We start from the raw sequence: 18,747 nt of genomic DNA, 5'->3' as shown, positions 1-18,747 counted from the left end.
TATATCTTGGAGAAGAAGTAAGCGTGAATTGAAAGAGAAACAATAGTACTTGCATTAATTCATGAAGAACAACAGAGCTCCGCACCTTAATCTATGAGATGTAGAAACTCCACCGTTGGAAAATACATAAGAGAAAAAGGTCTAGGCATGGCCGAATGGCCAGCCTCCCAAATGTGAAAAATGGCATAAGCTTATCCCCAATACAATAGGAAAGACAAGTATTTATACTAAACTAGTTACTAAGGATTACAGAAATTGAGTAACTAAGTGCAGAGAGTGCAGAAATCCACTTCCGGGCCCCACTTGGTGTGTGCTTGGACTGAGCATTGAGCTTTACACGTGCATAGGCCTTTTCTGGAGTTAAACGCCAGCTTGGATGCAAGTTTGGGCCTTTAACTCCAGTTCTGGTGCCAGTTCTGGCGTTTTACGCCATAAAAGGGTCTCTGGCTGGCGTTGAACGCTAGTTTGGGCCATCAAATCTCGGGCAAAGTATAAACTATTATACATTTCTGGAAAGCCCAAGATTTTAGCTTTCCAGCCCAATTGAGAATGCGCCAATTGGACTTCTGTAGCTCCAGAAAAATGCATTTGTGTGCAGGCAGGTCAGAATCCAACAGCATGTGTAGTCGTTTCGCAGCGGCACGGATATACGTACATGGATCAGATTACCTCGGCACCATCTGCCAAGGTCCTCAAGAAAGTTTGGAAGACTACATGACCCGGTTTGCAGAAGCAACCATAGAGATACCAGACCTCGACCCTGCTGTCCACCTACATGCCCTGAAGGCCGGTCTCCCACCCAGCAAGTTCAGAGAGACAATCGCGGTTACTAAGCGGAAGACGTTAGAAGAATTCGAGAAAGGGCGGCAGGACAGATGGAAATTGAGGAGCTCCGTGAAGCCGAAAGAACAGAAAGAAAACAACCTAGAAGGGAGGAAGACAGAACGACAAGGTCGGTGAATAACAAATACTCTAGAAAACCTTTCAAGCTCACCCCGAAATTTGACAACTACACCAGATTCAACACAAAGAGGGAGAAGATAATTAAAGAAATACTCAACGCTAAAATTATAAAACCTCCAGCAAGGGCAGGAAGCTATCAAGACCAGCGATTTGTTGACAAAAGCAAACACTGTGCATTCCATCAGAAGTACGGACATACGACTGACGAATGTGTGATAGCCAAGGACCTGTTAGAGAGATTGACTCGGCAAGGCCTCCTAGACAAATACATCAAAGGAAGAAAACACAAAGAAAGCAGCAGAGACCGAGAAAAATGCCACCAAACCCTGGGAAATAAAGAAGACAATAAATGGTCAAACAACACTCCACCAAAAGGCATTATAAACTACATATCCGGAGGATTCACCGGGGGAGGTGAAACAACCTCGGTGCGAAAACGAAGCTACCGCGCAATGCTGGCAATCGAAGGAGCAGCACCTCAAAGCAACAAAGATGCGCTCGACCTCAAAATCACTTTCAGTCAGACAGACATATGCTCGGCAGCACCAAACTTAGATGATCCAGTGGTAATCTCTATCCAGACAGGCGAATTATTGGTAAGAAAAGTCCTTTTGGACCTAGGTAGTAGTGCAGATGTCCTTTTCTACTCTACTTTTCTAAAAATGAAATTATCTAAAAAACTCATACAACCTTCATCCGGAGAATTAGTAGGATTCTCTGGAGAAAGGGTCCCGATCAAGGGTTACATATGGCTCAAGACGACGATGGGAGAGGACTCATTATCACGAACCATCGATAGACAATATCTAATAGTTGATTGCCCAAGTCCTTACAATATTATTCTTGGAAGACCTGCTCTGAACATGTTCAGGGCAGTAGTATCCACTTTTCATCTATGTGTTAAATTTCAGGCACGGGACGGTAGGATAGCTACACTCCATTCAGACCGCCAACACGCTCGGCAATGCTACAATGCAAGTCTAAAGAGGTCGGATGTAAGACGAGAATCTCAACAAGAAGTCAAGGCAATTCACAGCACAAACGAGGTATTGTCACTAGCAGAGCTTGACCCCAGAGGGGACACTTAGGAAAGACCCCAACCTACAGATGAGCTTCAGGAAGTTCCACTGACGTCAAACCAGAACAAGTCACATACATCGGCCAAGCACTCCACGGACAAGAAAGATCGGAACTCATAAAGGTGTTACAAGCCAACGCCGATCTGTTCGCTTGGACTCCTGCGGACATGCCAAGTATAGACCCGAACATCATTTGCCACAAGCTCGCCACTGATAGAACAATCCGACCTATAGCTCAGAAGAAGAGGAACCTCGGGGCAGAAAAATCAAAGGCGGCCTTAGAAGAAACCAGAAAGCTTCTCAGTGCCAACTTCATCAAAGAGATCCACTTCACCACATGGCTATCAAACGTGGTAATGGTAAGGAAAAAATTAGGTAAATGGCGCAAGTGCGTCGACTTTACAGATCTGAACAAGGCATGCCCTAAAGATGCCTACCCTTTGCCAAGCATTGACAAGCTTGTAGACAATGCATCAAGTTTTAAAAGCTTAAGCTTCATGGATGCATTGATAAACCCATATTTTATGATGTATTTTGTGCCAAATTTAAGTGATTTATTCAATCCTTCACCCACTTATTCATGTAAATTGCATGGTTTTACTTTTCCTTCCTTATTGTGTGATATATGTGAAAAACATGTTTCCTATGCTTTAAAAAATATTAATTTTAATTACCCTTCATTTCCATTCGATGCCGTGATTTGTGTGTTAAGTATTTTCAGGTCTCATATGGCAGGAATGGTTTAGCGGACAGAAAGGAAACATACAAAAATGGAAGGAAAGCACAAAAATGGAGTTTCGAAGAAAAAGGTAGTGACGCAAACGCATGGACGACGCAAACGCGTGCCTAGCGCGAAAAGGCATCGACGCGCATGTGTGACTGACGCGGACGCGTGCCTTGAGCAGAACACAAACGACGCGTATGCGTGACAAGGAAAACTCTCAGATGACGCGAACACGTGACCCACGCGAACGCGTGACAGACGCCACGTACAAGAATCTGCAGAAAATACCCACAGCGATTTCTGGACCCTTTTTCGGCCCAATTCTGAATCCAGAAACACAGAATATAAGCCAGAGAATGGAGGAATCAAACAACAACTCATCATACATTCATAATACATAATTTTTAGGTTTAGATGTAGTTTTTAGAGAGAGAGGTTCTCTCTTCTCTCTTAGGATTAGGATTTAGGATTTCTATTATGTTTAGGCTACTTCTTTTCAATCACAGGTTCAATGTTCTTTTAATTTATTTTTCACTTTTATTTATTCTATTACTTTAATTGTTATTTATCTTTTCAATTTGACTTATGAACCATTCATGTTATGATTTTCTTTATAATTTGAGGTAATTCAGATTTAAGTTTTCTTCTTTTATGTTACTGTTGCTTCCCATCTGAAGGCATTTTTATTTAAGTAGATTTTCTCCCTTTTGGCTTTGGTCAAGTGATTGGTAACACTTGAGTTATCAAACTCAGCTGTTGATTGAAATTAGAGTTGCTGATTGATTTGAATCGCTTTAAAACTGGTCTTCCCACAGGAGTTGACTAGGACTTGGGGATTAAATTAATTAGTCCACTTGACTTAATTAAAGTGGAAGCAAAATCCAATTCTCATCACACCTGATAAGGATAACTAGGATAGGACTTCAAATTCTTATACCTTGCCAAGAGATTTTATAATTATTAATTTAATTTTCTTGTTATTTAAATTACTTGTTCCCTATTTCAAAAACCCAAAAATATATCTTTTTACATAACCAATAATAAATCATACCTCCCTGCAATTCCTTGAGAAGACGACCCGAGGTTTAAATACTTCGGTTTATAAATTTTATTGAGTTTGCTTAAGTGACAACCAAAACTTTTGTACGAAAGGATTCTCTGTTGGTTTAGAAACTATACTTACAACGCGATTATATTTGTGAATTTCTTTACCGATAGGAAACCCGATCGTCAAAATGGCGCCGTTGCCGGGGAATTGCAAACGTGTGCCTTATTATTGGTTATTGTTAATATTTGCTTTTTGTTTGTTTCTTTGTTTTTTTTTTCGAAAAAAAAATTAGATTTTTATTTTAAAATTTTTATTTTATCTTATCTTAATTTTAAATTTCGAAATTCAAATCTTTTTTCAAAAATCATATCTTTTTCATAATCTTATCTTATCTTATTTCAAAATCAAATTTCAAATTTCAAATTAAATTCCAAAATTCAAATTTCAAAATTTAAATTTAAAATTTTAAAAATCAAATCTTTTCAAAATTTAAATCTTTTTCAAATCCTTATCTTATATTGTTGACTTTTTCAAAATTCAAAATTCAAAATTTAAAATTCAAAATTCAAAATCTAAATTTCAAATACAAAATTTAAATTTCAAAACCTTTTAATTTAAAAACTTATCTTCTCTTACCTAACTTATCTTATCTTTTCTAATCTTAAAATCAAATCTTTTTCAAACCTTTTCTCTTATTTCTTTTATTTTATTTTCTTTTACTTGTTTATTTATTTTTGTTTTTGTTTTTAATTTATATTTTTATTAGCTACTATGAGTTCTCACCCCCATCGCTTTGAGTTTGGTTCCAATATTGTTGAAAGGAATGAAAGCTATAACAGGAACACGCACCAAGGTCAGAACAATCAGAGATGAAAGGAACCACGAGGATCTGATCAACCCTTTCGGTAACAACACCTTCCAAGATACCATGGACAACGACCACCCTACAATGCACGCCAAGACAATAGTTATGGTGGATCTCTTCGTGACAACCAACCTCCACCAAATTACTATGGTCAAGAGCCATTCCAGGGAGCGTACCAAGATGATGAATATGGTGGACCCCCTTACCAACAAGTCCCACCATATGCTTATGAACCACCTCCTCAACACAACTCTGGACCACCATACTCACAAGCCCCCTATTACCAAACACAATCACATGATTCCAACCCTTATCCACCATATCAACCACCCTATGAGCCATATGAGCCATACATAGATCCACCCTAATTCCAACCCAGTTACTCCCAAGGACCACCACCTCCATATACACCACATCCATATCCATCATTCCAAGAGCCTTATGATCCCACTTATGATATCCGAGCAGAACAAGAGTCAAGGGATCGTCTCAAGGAAACAATGGATCAATTTCAAGCAACCCTGCGTCAATTGGACTGAGTGGTAAACCGAATTGCACCCAGAGCTTTAATGGCTAAAGAATCTCAACTTGAGAACAAGGAATTGAAGTGTGCTGTGCAACAAGTGGAAAAGATGGAGAGTGATGAACCACCCTCTTATCATGAACCTTTCCTCCCAAATAATGAGCCCTCACATCCACCTCAACCTTCAATGCATGATACTATTGGTGTTCTTCTTCAAGGGCAAAGAGAGATGAAACGGGGAGTACTAAAATTCGCGACTACCTTTACCAAGGTAATAAATTGATTAGCTTCCCAACATCTGAGCACTCAAAGTATTCCCATGGCTACATGTGGAGAATCAAAAGAAGAGCGTAGCATGAAAGAGACACTAGAAACTCCGGTGGACAACGAGGAACATGGCTTTGTATTGGAACAAGTGGAGGAAGCCATAATAGTTACAGAGGAAGAAGTGGTTGAAGATTTAGGAGATGCTGAACCTCCATGGGAATCTAGGATTGTAGAGTACTCCTCCAATAAGATTGAAATTGATGGCAAGAAGGCCAGTGCACAACCTCCATGGCATATTCCTTATGAAGACTTGGATGGGATAGGTCAAGAAGTAAGTTCCCTTGGTGATAAGAATCATTAATCAAGTCCTCCTAGTGATAAATCTACATCCGCAAATGAACTCCTTGAATATGAAGACTCTTTTCTGATTGAATATGAGAATAATGTGGAAGCGGAAATCCTTAGAAAAGGGCGGACGGGAGTTGAGTACGCTTTGTCAAGAACGTTGGAGACTTCTCCACCTAGGTTGTTGTCTACTCCTTCACTTGAGTGGGTAAAACTTATCTCTGTTCGTCTTTCTATCCCACTTGAGTACGGTATTCTTGAAACGGACGGCCAACTCAGGAAGCTTTGTGGCATAAAGCGTAAGAGGAGATTGTTTAGTGGTTGGAGTTGCAAATCAAGGCTCATCAAAGTTGATATTTCTAGGGCTAGATATAAGGGCTCAACTGGTGATAATTTGGTTAGATCTAAAAGAAGAGTTTGGTACTCCGTAGAGAATTCAGATTGCTTACCACCCAGATAGAATCATCATGTTCCACTTGAAGACAGGTGCAGAAACAGGATTTGGGATCCAGGCATACGTGAGGATCCACTTTGGGAGCTCAAGGCTTGTGAAGAACTCCCTCAAGGCTTGGCAAATTCACTTGAGAATAATGAAGATTATTGGAAGTCCAAGCATTGGTGGCAGTTTCAGGATGAGTTCAAGCACAAGCCTCCTTGACAAGGAGCTCACCAAATGTCCAACTTAAGGACTATAACTAAAAGTGCTAGGTGGGAGACAACCCACCATGGTATAATCCTTCCTTTTATTCCTAGTTTATTTTATTTTAATTTTATTAGTGTTATTCATAATATTTGCATTAGCATCTGCATACTGCATCCTACATTTTGCATAATAAAAAAAAATCACCCCACGCGAGCACACAGGCCACGCGTGGGCGTCGAATGGAAATCGGCGTAAAGATCCAACGCCCAGAAAGTTGGGCTGGAATCGTGCGGTTGGTGTGCGTTTAGCACAAATTGGCCCACGCGTCTGCGTCTCTGACGCGAATGCGTCACTTGCACTACGCACATCCCACGCGAAAGCGTGAGCGACGCGTACGCGTCGCATGGATTTTATGGACCCTATTGGAAACAGAGAGTTGTACCAAAACGACGCTGGAACTGTGCGTTTAGCACAATTTTCAGCGACGCGTTCGCGTGCTTCACGCGTACGCGTCACTTACCTTTTACCAAATTCATGCGATCGCATCAAACAACGCGGCCGCGTCAAACAACGCGGCCGCGTCACACCCCTTTCGCCCAATTCACGCAATCGTGTGCTCCACGCGTTCGCATGGATTCAAAAATATTAACCCCATTCATGCGAAACCCTACCCCTCGTGTCACCCATTCACCCCCAACCCCCCTTTCACCTTCCTCCTTCCCCCCTCTGCAACAACCACCGCCCTAGCCGTCCAGCTCCAACAACTGCCGCACCACACCGCCGACGCCCCCCTTCCTTCTTCTTTCCTCTCCTCTTTCCCCCGACTTCTTTCCCCCTTCTACCTCCACGACCCCGACCCTACTGCCGCCACCCCACCACCGCGCCAACCCCTCTGCCCTTCAGCCAACCACCACAACCCCCAAACCCCCCTCACCTCTTCAACTCAACCTTCATCCACCCAAAAACTGAACTGCCACCCGTGCCCCACCACGGACCACCGCCACGCCGCCACCCATCACCGCCGCGTCACCAACATCACCACCACACCGCCACCATATCTCTGAGCCCAATTTCTGTTTCTACAACCCAAGTTCCGTCGAACACCAATTTCATTTTCCAATTAGTCAGTTAGTTGCATATTTTACAGTTTTTGTTCGAATTAGGATAGTTAGAGATGCATGTTGTAGTGAATTTTAGGTGGTTAGGTAGCTAGGATGTGGTTAGTGGATTTAGGCCTGATAATTGCACCGTTCTTGCTACATGTTTTTATCTGATTGGAAATTCTGAATTGGCTGTGATGATGTCTTGTTCATATGCTGTTCTTTCATGTTTGATGCTGCTACTATACCATGTTAATCTTTTCAGCACTATTTACTGTCATATGAACTGCTTTTCTTGTTGTTTATTACCCGAGAACATCCAATTTTAGGTGGAATGCTGCCCAATTTTCTGCAAATTTATGGTTTAATCTACCCCCATTCATGTATTGGTTTGGAAATTCAATATTTTGCATTACTTGCCTACAACCAAACCAATTCATGAATGCACGGGCTAGCATTCTTATTCCTTTTGGTTCCCTGCGTAATAAATTACTTATTGATGATTTCATTCTCCTTCTACACTTACTTTATCAATAAACTGCAATCCTTGTTTAAATATGAGTTGATTGTTCTTCAAGTTTGTGAATTTCTTGGTAACTAGGAAAACCATTCTCATGCCACTCACTTTAACTTCCTTTTTAACTCCTAACCAGTTTAACTTTCTAAATTTTCTTTTTGGTTTTTACCTAACTACTTTAACTTTCTAACTCAAGGCATAATTACTGTTTTTCCTAATTAACTTGAATTTCACTTCTATTCTATTTTGGATTGTGATTATCACTCTCAGACTTTTAACTCGAATTCAATCCAGAATGTACATATCTTTAACTCATTTCATGCTTCTATTACTCTTTTGCCTTTATGCTTACATTGACAAAACCCTACTTGCCTACTTATTTTCCTGTTTTAGTTCTTCAATTATATCCTGCTATTTCTGCTTTTCAGGATGTCTGATCCCAAAAGCAAGGGAAAAGGCAAGGCAACTACTGGTTAAAGGAAGAGAGGAGAATCTTCCAGCACTATTTTGGATATCCTCCACGATGATTCCTGGCGGAAAAAGCACTTTACCCCGCAGGAAAAGGCCGACCAGCTCCTCACAGCCACAGATCAAGTCAAATTTGCAAACAAATACTGTGAGCTAAAGTATCCAGTGTTTGCCACTTCCAGGAACCTCTACCTGGAAATAACTCTTAAAATTCCAGAAGAACTCACCCAGTACACTTCCAAACAGATAAAACAAAGAGGCTGGTTCTTCTTGGAAAGGAACTTGACAGAGGTCAATGCTTCCTGGGTCAGAGAATTTTACTGTAACTATTTCAAGACTTCCCTAGATGCAGTGCACCTCAGAGGGAAACAGATTTTAGTCATTGAGGAAGCTATTGGGGATATCCTCCAGCTTCAGCCTAAGTCAGATCAGCCTGACGGTTACCAAAAGGCTGAAGAAGATATGCGATATATGAGATTTGACTGGGATGCAGTCAAGCGGAGAATCACCCTTGATCCTACTGTCCCATGGGTCATGGGAAAGACTACAGTGGTGCCTAAGGGAATCAAGCTGATGTATTTGAATGATGAGGCTCGGTTTTGGCACCAGATTCTGAGTAACTACGTGATGCCGAGCACTCATAAGACAGAGCTGCCCGCTGCTATGATCACCCTCATCTGGTGTGTGATGGAGGGTAAGGACCTATATCTTCCACGTTTTATCAGGTATTATATGACCAGAGTCCACAACAGAGGCACCCTTCCTTTTCCTTACTTGATCACTCAGCTAGGCCGTCGAGCTGACGTGCCTTGGGAGCTTACTGATGAGAAGCCAACTACTGCAGACTGCAAGAAGATTATCCCTCACAGTAGGAAGTTTCAGGCTTTAGGCTACAGACCCCCATTCCTCACCGCCTCTGCTGAGGCAGTCACATCTTCAGCTGCCCCTTTAGCATCTACTGCCTCAGCTATCACTACTGCACCTCCCCCTACTTCTGAGCTCATTTACCATCTGGTGCACCGACTCTTCGCACGCTTGGATAGCATGGAGCGTCGCAATAAGCGACGCTATGAGCACCTCGAGTTGATGATCCGATCCGGCGGCGACATCCCCTCCGAGCCCGATACACCTTCAGAGACATCTGATGCGGAGGCGGATGAGCATGAGGAGGAGACACATGCACAGAGAGAGGCTGAGCAGGCAGGACCAGAACCGGCTGTGCCACAGCATGAGGAGCCACAGCAGATATAGCTCGCAGACTCAGAGATCCCTCTACAGTCAGAGCCTCCACTGCAGCAGACAGATCCTCCGACACTCACCCAGACTGCAGAGCCTCAGACCACCATAGAGACACCCACTGCTCATCCTTCCGGAGATGACACTTCTCACACCCAGCTTGAGTGAGCATCGAGGACGATGCTATTATTTAAGTGTAGGGAGGTCTCCATCTCTGGCGTACTTTATTTTGGTGAAGCACTTTTCAGACTCTTTTTATCCTATTTTGCTTTTTTTCTGTATTTTTATTTTTATTTTTATCTTTCAGTACTTGCACACTTTTCTTTTGCTGTATTTTTACTGTATTTCCGCATTTTGCACTTTAATCTATATATTAGATATTTAGTTTAGTCTAGTTGCAATTTTAGTTATTAAGTTGTGATATAGAACGTATAGATTAATTAGTTTAGTTTACCCTTTTAACATATGATAATTTGGATTAATCGAAAATAAAAAGAGTAAACCAGAAACTTTAGTATAACAGAATCACAACAATCCACACACTGTATCTATATAGCAATAAATTTTGGTTAATTTACACAACATTTTTTAAGGAAGAACACTAAGATTTTAAGAGCCACCCTAAGATTCACATTGAGAATGATGGAAACTCTTGATTTCTACTTGCATGACATACATAACTGATATATGATTTTTAAGCCAAAGAACACACAACCTGTGAGTTTTTGAGCTTAATTGTATGATTACATTATTTAACCATAATTATTTCATTCTTGTGTGTTCACCCTTCTTTTTTATTCTGGTGATCTTTACTTTGTTTCAATCTATATGTCCAATATAGAATATAGATACATACCAAGAGATGATTGAGGCCATTGTTTAAATTGCTCACTTAACCCAAATTAGCCTACATTTTACATCACCTTTGTTAGCCCCTTGAGCTTTTAATCCCCTCTTATTCTATGACCACATTACTAGCCTTAAGCAGAAAAATAAATTAAAAATCTCAAGTTGAATCCTTGGTTAGCTTAAGATAGAAATTGTGATACACACTAAGGGTGTGTGTGATTCAAGGATTAATTTTTATGCCTAGGAATATCATTACTAGGAATATGATTCCTTGGAATAATATTACCAAGTATACAGTATTCCTATGTTTGGTTTGTAAAAATAAAATCTATGGAATATTAATCATATGCCTAGGAATGTTTTAGTTTTTGTTTGGTTCATATTTAATATATTTGGGAATTATAAATACTTTGTCCAAAATACCCTTATAATTTTTAATTAGAATATTAATGATTAAATTTAGTAAATATATATAATAAAATATAAATATAATAAAATATAAATATAATAAAATAAAATATTTTTAATTAAATTTTTTAGACTGTAATTTTTTAAATAAATATAAATAAAATAAAATATTATTCTTAATTTATTTTTAAATTTAGTAAAATAATCCTAATATCAAATATTTTTAATTAAAATTATTATTGATTCTAAATTTTTTTAAATTTACTAAAATACCCCTAATATCAAATATCTTTAATTAAAATTATTATTGATTCTAATTTTTTTTAAAATTTATTAAAATATCCCTAATAACAAATATCTTTAGTTAAATTATTATTGACTCTAAATTTTTTTAAATTTACTAAAATACTCCTAATATCAAATATCTTTAATTAAAATTATTATTGATTCTAATTTTTTTTTAAATTTACTAAAATATCCCTAATAACAAATATCTTTAGTTAAATTATTATTGACTCTAAATTTTTTAAATTTACTTAAATACCCCTAATATTAAATATGTTTAATTAAAATTAACATAAAATACGTATCTAAATTTTCAAAAATTCCATAATTCATAATTCGTCTCATAATCCATAAATGAACTTATATAAAACAAAGCTCAACGATTCTAACCACATATGTATTAAAAAGCTTTACTATTATCCAAATTAAAGTTACAAAGAAGTCTCAAAAGTTAAAATTTACTAGCAGACGCACAACTCTTGTACAAGAACGCAACCACATCAATAAAATGAAATCAATGTTACAATAGACAACCTTATACATAGAAAAATGAACATAATTATCGTGTATGATGTCTTCTCCTCCATTGGTTCCACATTTCTTGTGCAAGTTGATCCCTCCATCTACCCCAAGCATCGCTCGTCTCAATATGGTGGATCGTCCCCCCATCTACTCCAAGCATATTTTGATCTACTATCTCATCAATAGGATCCACAACCATCACCTTCTAATGTGATTATGCAAAAGGCAACATGCAGTTATAATTCTTCCTTGAGTTTTAATAGGATAAAATGACCTTCCTCTTAAAATTCCCCATCTTACTTTCAATACTCCAAATGCCCTTTCAATGACATTTCTAGCTTGTGAGTGTTTCATATTAAAAAGTTCTTGGGCCGTACTAGATTGATTATGTGGATTAAACTCACTCAAATGATATTTTTGTCCTCTATAAGGTGCCAAAAATCCTTCACAATTCATGTATCCAGCATCACATAAGTAATAATGACCTAGTGTGACATACACAATTGAACAAAATTAATGAAAGATCAAATGGTTACTTTGATAACATATTAAAGTCTCGATAAAATACCTTAGGGAACACTAAACCCATTGCGAAATAGTGCATCTCGCAATACCCTAGAATCCGCAGCTGAACCCTCCCAACCCACCAGTACGTAGATAAATTGCATATCGGGAGTAACCACTCCAAGCACATTGGTTGTTATGTCACCTTTTCTATTTCGATATCTAGGCTTATCAGCCTCAAGAACATTGACTTTGATATGAGTACCATCTAAGGCTCCTAGGCAATCCTAAAATCCAAAACAAAGATCAATTAACTCAATCCTAAAGAACACCAACCATATGAGATTTAATAACATTAGCAAAATAAATTACCTTAAACCATTTCCATCGTTCATCCATTTTATCCTGGCTAAATGGTTGAGGTTTCTTCAGTAAGAGATTATGACATCTCAAAATAGCAAGCAATACATCATTAAACCGCCTACTAATTGTTTCTTCAGATCTCACAAATTGTCTCTTTATTACTCTAATTTTGACGTCATGTGCTATAATATGTAAAAACATGGCAACCATTTCTTCAACACCCATATTCCTACTTGGTTCTAACCTTCCAACCCTTTTAAGCATGTTACACAATGCATGAAAGGCACATCTATCCATTCTTGTGTTTTCTATACATGCTAGATCACTAAAATAAATAATCCTATCAACACTAACATCTCTTATTACTTGCCTACTATAACTATCATTCTATTTTCTTTTCTTTTTTTTCAATTGCAATATAATCAAAACATAGCAAATTATCAACAACTTGACCATAAAGTCATTCATTAATTCGAAATGTAAAATCAAGCAGGCAATAACTTTCATCTTCTGTTTAGGATCCATTCTGCAAAAAAAATCAAGCAGGGCCAGTTTAGGAATATAAATAACTTTTCTTTTCTTTTCTTTCTGGTAGCAATGTCAATGCAGTGGGAAACAACCAGAAAAGACAAGTTTAGGAATATATATATATATATATATAATATAAGAATATGATATATATAAATATTTTTTATTTCAAAGTTTAATTTTGTCCAAATGGATGGTGCACACAAGCTACATAAGAAAACCATGCTCAATTTATGTGAGTAATGAAGAAGTACCAGCAACTCTTGTAGTAAAACACAAAAAGATAAATATCTTACTTATTACATTGATACAAAAAAGAGAACCCGGTCTTAACTTTCTCTGGCCTTAAAAAAAAATTTGCCATCTAATGAGAGCAGAGAGATTATAACTGCATTCATTACAGATAACTGGGTTCACAATATGTTCTTCAAGCTTCTTGTATTGTTCGTTGTATTATTCTTAGCTAACTTTTGGCACAATGATATGGATAAATGCATTCAAACCATATCATAGGATATAATGGTCCAGATTTACATCCTTTTTTATTTTATTTTTCAGTAGAGCATGACAACAAAATGCTGCCGACTAAGTATATAGATACAAGATTTGCTGATAATTCAGATAAAGGCTATATGATTCTACTTTGATTAGGTAGGATCATTGTATTTTTATAGTAGTGAAATAGATGTTAACATAACTCTATCTTATATATATAAAGGAAAAAAAGGTATATTAATTATTAAAAAAGATTGTATGCTGACTGCTCTAGTGAATCAAAATTAAGGTCTTAATCTGTTTTCAGACAGAGACAAGATCAATATGATACTGAGTAGTATTGTTATGAAGGGATGGGCAATAAGGACATTATACAAATATAAAGAGGGAAATGTAATGGCAACACTCATGTTGGAATATGTCACACCCCACAGGAAACATATGATTAGTAAAATCAGGTTAGAGTTTTCTTAGTAAAAAGAAGAGAGGCACTGGGTACATGGGAATAGGTCTAAAACAGTATCTGCAACCCTCTTTCTCACCAAAAGTTACTACTTACTAAAATAAAGAACACAGGATACATGAGACAAAGCACTAACTTAATAAGTGCAAACTCTCTATTCACCAAAAGTTACTACTTACTACTACCTGATAATTATATTTCTTCTTTTAGCTATGCTGTAACTTGGACAAATAACAAATATTATGTAAGATTCAAAGAAAGAAACATTAACAAATTCAAATCCACTAGTTTTCTCACTTGTATATCTTTAGCTTCCTTGGCTTTCTCACTGGTGTGCTCAATGAGGTTTGGATGTCTAGGAGTAGACGATAGTATATGTAGTAGATCTGTTCAGCAAAAGAGAGGAAATAAATTGAACCTATCAATGAACTAGTAGCAAATTCAAACAGCAAGGGTAGATTTTGATTTTCAACTTTTCACCAGTTAATACATAGTTTAAAAGATGAAAAGTAACAGTTAAGAAGTCAAGCAAGTAAACATACGCTTGCCTAAGCTCTGGATTTTTCCGCAGCATACTCTTGATAAGCCCTCAACTTGAAGAAGAAATATACATTGTCATTGTAAGTGAAATTCTATATCATCATTTAATTTTAATGAAAGGTAATATCTAATAAATTGAATGCTGCAGACATGCTTTATACAAATTAGAGAACTTCAATTCTAATCCAAAATAGCTTGAAGTTTGATTGTAGGATATCAGCAAAAGAGAATCAAAAGCATCATAGTTAAATAGAACACAAGTAAAAGAATGCAAAAGCATAATAGTTAAATTGAGTTGATTAAATTCAAGTTCAGCTAACAAAATTATAATGAAACAAAATTATCTTTTTTTAGGTCTCAGTGATATAATTGCAAATATCTGGCAGAGTAAAAGAATTGCAAGCAATTTTGGTTCTTGAAAAACAATGAAAAACAGCAAACACATGACTAGGTTATGTGCTCCAAAACTTAATCACCAATTCACCATCTAACCTTCATTTTCTCCCCTTAAATTTCAAACACCACAAACTCAAAAGCACTCACTGTGGAAAACAACTTTTCAACTTGTGACCTTATGCAAACTTAACAATGATGTTAACTACCTCAGATCAGTGTCATCATCAAATCATCATAAATTTGGTGTCAAAAACATCGTAATCATCAACTTACATACCTTATTCGGAGGGTAGCCCCTGTTTCCAGCATCAATAGCAACCAATTTGCTCTTATTTAGTATCTCCTGCAACCAACAGAAGAAAGTGAGAGAGGGCAAGGGAGAGAGATCGAAAGAGAGAGAGAGAGAGAGAGAGAGATCGAAAGTGAAAGAGAGACAGAGGGAGAGAGAGAACCGTATGTGAAGCACTGGAGAAACGGTGGCAAAGCTTCCTCGTCGACGGCGAACTCGACACCAAGCAAGAGAGTGACGGAGGAGAGAGACCAAACACAAGCACGCGACGCGGAGGATCCGACTAGAGGCGCGGCAGCGACGACGGCAAGCATACAGTGGCGGTGAACCGACGTGAGCTGCGATGATGGAACACGAATGCAAACGAAGGATTGAAGTGAATTTCCTTCTAGAATAAGGTGAGGGGTGGTCGTGCAAACTCAAATCGGCGGCGAGACGGTGCTAACGCCTGTGGAGTCTCCATGAATTTGGGGAAGAAGCTCGGCTAGGTTTTAGTTTTGATGGGATTAGAGCTCTGCTAGGGTTTGGGTTTCTGATGAAATGAGGAGTAAAAATCTGAGAAGAAGGGTCGGAGTGAAATTAATAAGGGCATTTTAATCTTTTCACTTTATTATACACATTCCATTCCCATTGGAATGAAAGATAACCAGGGGAGAGATGGGAATGAAATGGATTGGATTTTAATTCTAGGGAATAAAACATACCCAGGAATAATTTTTTATATCTTGAACCAAACATGAGAATAAAATATTCCCATCTCAAAATTCCTGGGAATATATTTGTATTCCCTCCAACCACACACACCCTAAGTGTGGGGAAACATGGGAACATGGGTTGATAGGAAATGATTAAATCAATGAAATAATAAGGATTTTTGGGAGCATGCTCATGTGAAACAAATTTAAATTAAAAACACTATGTGCATTGATATATGTTCTGTTTATGTCTCCAAAAAAATCCTTTCAGTTAAATAAGAAAATAAGGGGACAAAATTACCCCAATAATAAGCTTAGTGAAGAAATCAATGCACATAAGGTGGAAATCAAAGTAAATTTAGTACATGAGTATGTAATAAAGTGGAAAAATTTGGGTAGTTAGGTAAAGCATTTTAAATTATAGAAAATATGTATATGTTAGGTGAGATCTTAGACTAATCAAGGATTCACTTTGTTAGCTCACTTAGCCTTATATATACCCTTACCCTTACCTTAGCCCCATTACAACCTTGAGAAAGACCTCATGATCTTTGTATGTCTATATTCAATATTTGTTGATTGGTTAGATGAAGAACAAAGTTTTAGAAAGCATGAATAGAAAAGAATAGAGTGATTAACCCAATAAACACTGCGTGACTAGAGAGTAAACACAAAATCCAGTGAGGGTTCAATGGCTCATCACCATATATCTCTGCTTAATTGTTAATTGTCTTGCAAGTTTGTGAAATATTTTTACCCATCTCAATTGTGAAAGTGCTTTAACATTATCTAGGTTTGGCTATGTATATATGATTCCTTGAAAATATGAAACAAATTAACCACATGTAAGCTTTATATATATAGGTGGATAATAACTAAAGTTGCATGATTCATGTAGGTAACTTGCATTTAGAATAGATTGCATTGCATAAGATTCCACCATTCTAACTTTATCCTTTCTCTTGGATTTATCATGAGGACATGCTATTGTTTAAGTGTGGGGAGGTTGATAAACCCATATTTTATGATGTATTTTGTGCCAAATTTAAGTGATTTATTCAATCATTCACCCACTTATTCATGTAAATTGCATGGTTTTACTTTTTCTTCCTTATTGTGTGATATATGTGAAAAACATGTTTCCTATGCTTTAAAAAATATTAATTTTAATTACACTTTATTACCATTCGATGCCGTGATTTGTGTGTTAAGTATTTTCAGGTCTCATAAGGCAGGAACGGCTTAGAGGACAGAAAAAAACATACAAAAATGGAAGGAAAGCACAAAAATGGAGTTTCGAAGAAAAAGGCAGTGATGCGAACGCATGGACGACGCGAACGCGTGGCTAGCGCGAAAAGGCATCGACGCGCACGCGTGACTGACGCGGACGCGCACTTTGAGCAGAACGCAAATGACGCGTACGCATGACCGACGCGTACACGTGACAAGGAAAACTCCGAGATGACGGGAACGCGTGACAGACGCCACGTACAGGAATCTGCAGAAAACTCCCCCAGCGATTTCTGGACCCTTTTTCGGCCCAATTCTGAATCCAGAAACACAGAATATAAGCCAGAGAATGGAGGAATGAAACAACAACTCATCATACATTCATAATACATAATTTATAGGTTTAGATGTAGCTTTTAGAGAGAGAGGTTCTCTCCTCTCTCTTAGGATTAGGATTTAGGATTTCTATTATGTTTAGGCTACTTCTTTTCAATCACAGGTTCAATGTTCTTTTAATTTATTTTCCACTTTTATTTATTCTATTACTTTAATTGTTATTTTTTTTCAATTTGACTTATGAACCATTCATGTTATGATTTTCTTTATAATTTGAGGTAATTCAGATTTAAGATTTCTTTCTTTTATGTTACTGTTGCTTCCCATCTGAAGGCATTTTTATTTAAGTAGATTTTCTCCCTTTTGGCTTTGGTCAAGTGATTGGTAACACTTGAGTTATCAAACTCAGCTGTTGATTGAAATTGGAGTTGCTGATTGATTTGAATCGCTCTAAAACTGGTCTTTCCACAGGAGTTGACTAGGACTTGAGGATTAAATTAATTAGTCCATTTGACTTAATTAAAGTGGAAGTAAAATCCAATTCTCATCACACTTGATAAGGATAACTAGGATAGGACTTCAAATTCTTATACCTTGCCAAGAGATTTTATAATTATTAATTTAATTTTCTTGTTATTTAAATTACTTGTTCCGTATTTCAAAAACCCAAAAATATATCTTTTTACATAACTAATAATAAATTATACCTCCCTGCAATTATTTGAGAAGACGATCCGAGGTTTAAATACTTCGGTTTATAAATTTTATTAGGTTTGCTTAAGTGACAACCAAAACTTTTATACGAAAGGATTCTCTGTTGGTTTAGAAACTATACTTACAACGCGATTATATTTGTGAATTTCTTTACCGATAGGAAACCCGATCTTTATGCATACTCTGGTTACAACCAGATCCTCATGCACCCAGAAGACCAGAGCAAAACAGCCTTTATAACTGAACATAGAAATTTTTGTTACAAAGTAATGCCATTTGGTCTAAAGAATGCAGGTGCAACATACCAGCGACTAATGGACAAGGTCTTCCGCAATCAAATAGGTCGAAATAT

At 37.4% G+C, this 18,747-nt stretch overlaps 1 protein-coding gene across 1 annotated transcript; it reads left to right on the top strand.

Moving 5' to 3' along the window:
* Window positions 1–618: 618 nt before the first annotated feature.
* LOC107607659 (uncharacterized) lies at window positions 619–2,051 on the top strand. Its single transcript, XM_016309588.1, has 2 exons — window positions 619–952; window positions 1,084–2,051. Exons 1-2 carry the CDS (start codon window positions 619–621, stop codon window positions 2,049–2,051), a joined length of 1,302 nt encoding a protein of 433 aa, XP_016165074.1.
* Window positions 2,052–18,747: the final 16,696 nt, after the last annotated feature.

Source organism: Arachis ipaensis, chromosome B7 (genome assembly GCF_059453495.1).
Source record: "Arachis ipaensis isolate K30076 ecotype BB chromosome B7, ASM5945349v1, whole genome shotgun sequence".
Taxonomy (NCBI): domain Eukaryota; kingdom Viridiplantae; phylum Streptophyta; class Magnoliopsida; order Fabales; family Fabaceae; genus Arachis; species Arachis ipaensis.
Note: the sequence above shows the minus strand (reverse complement) of the source record. Positions and strands in the feature narration are given on the sequence as shown.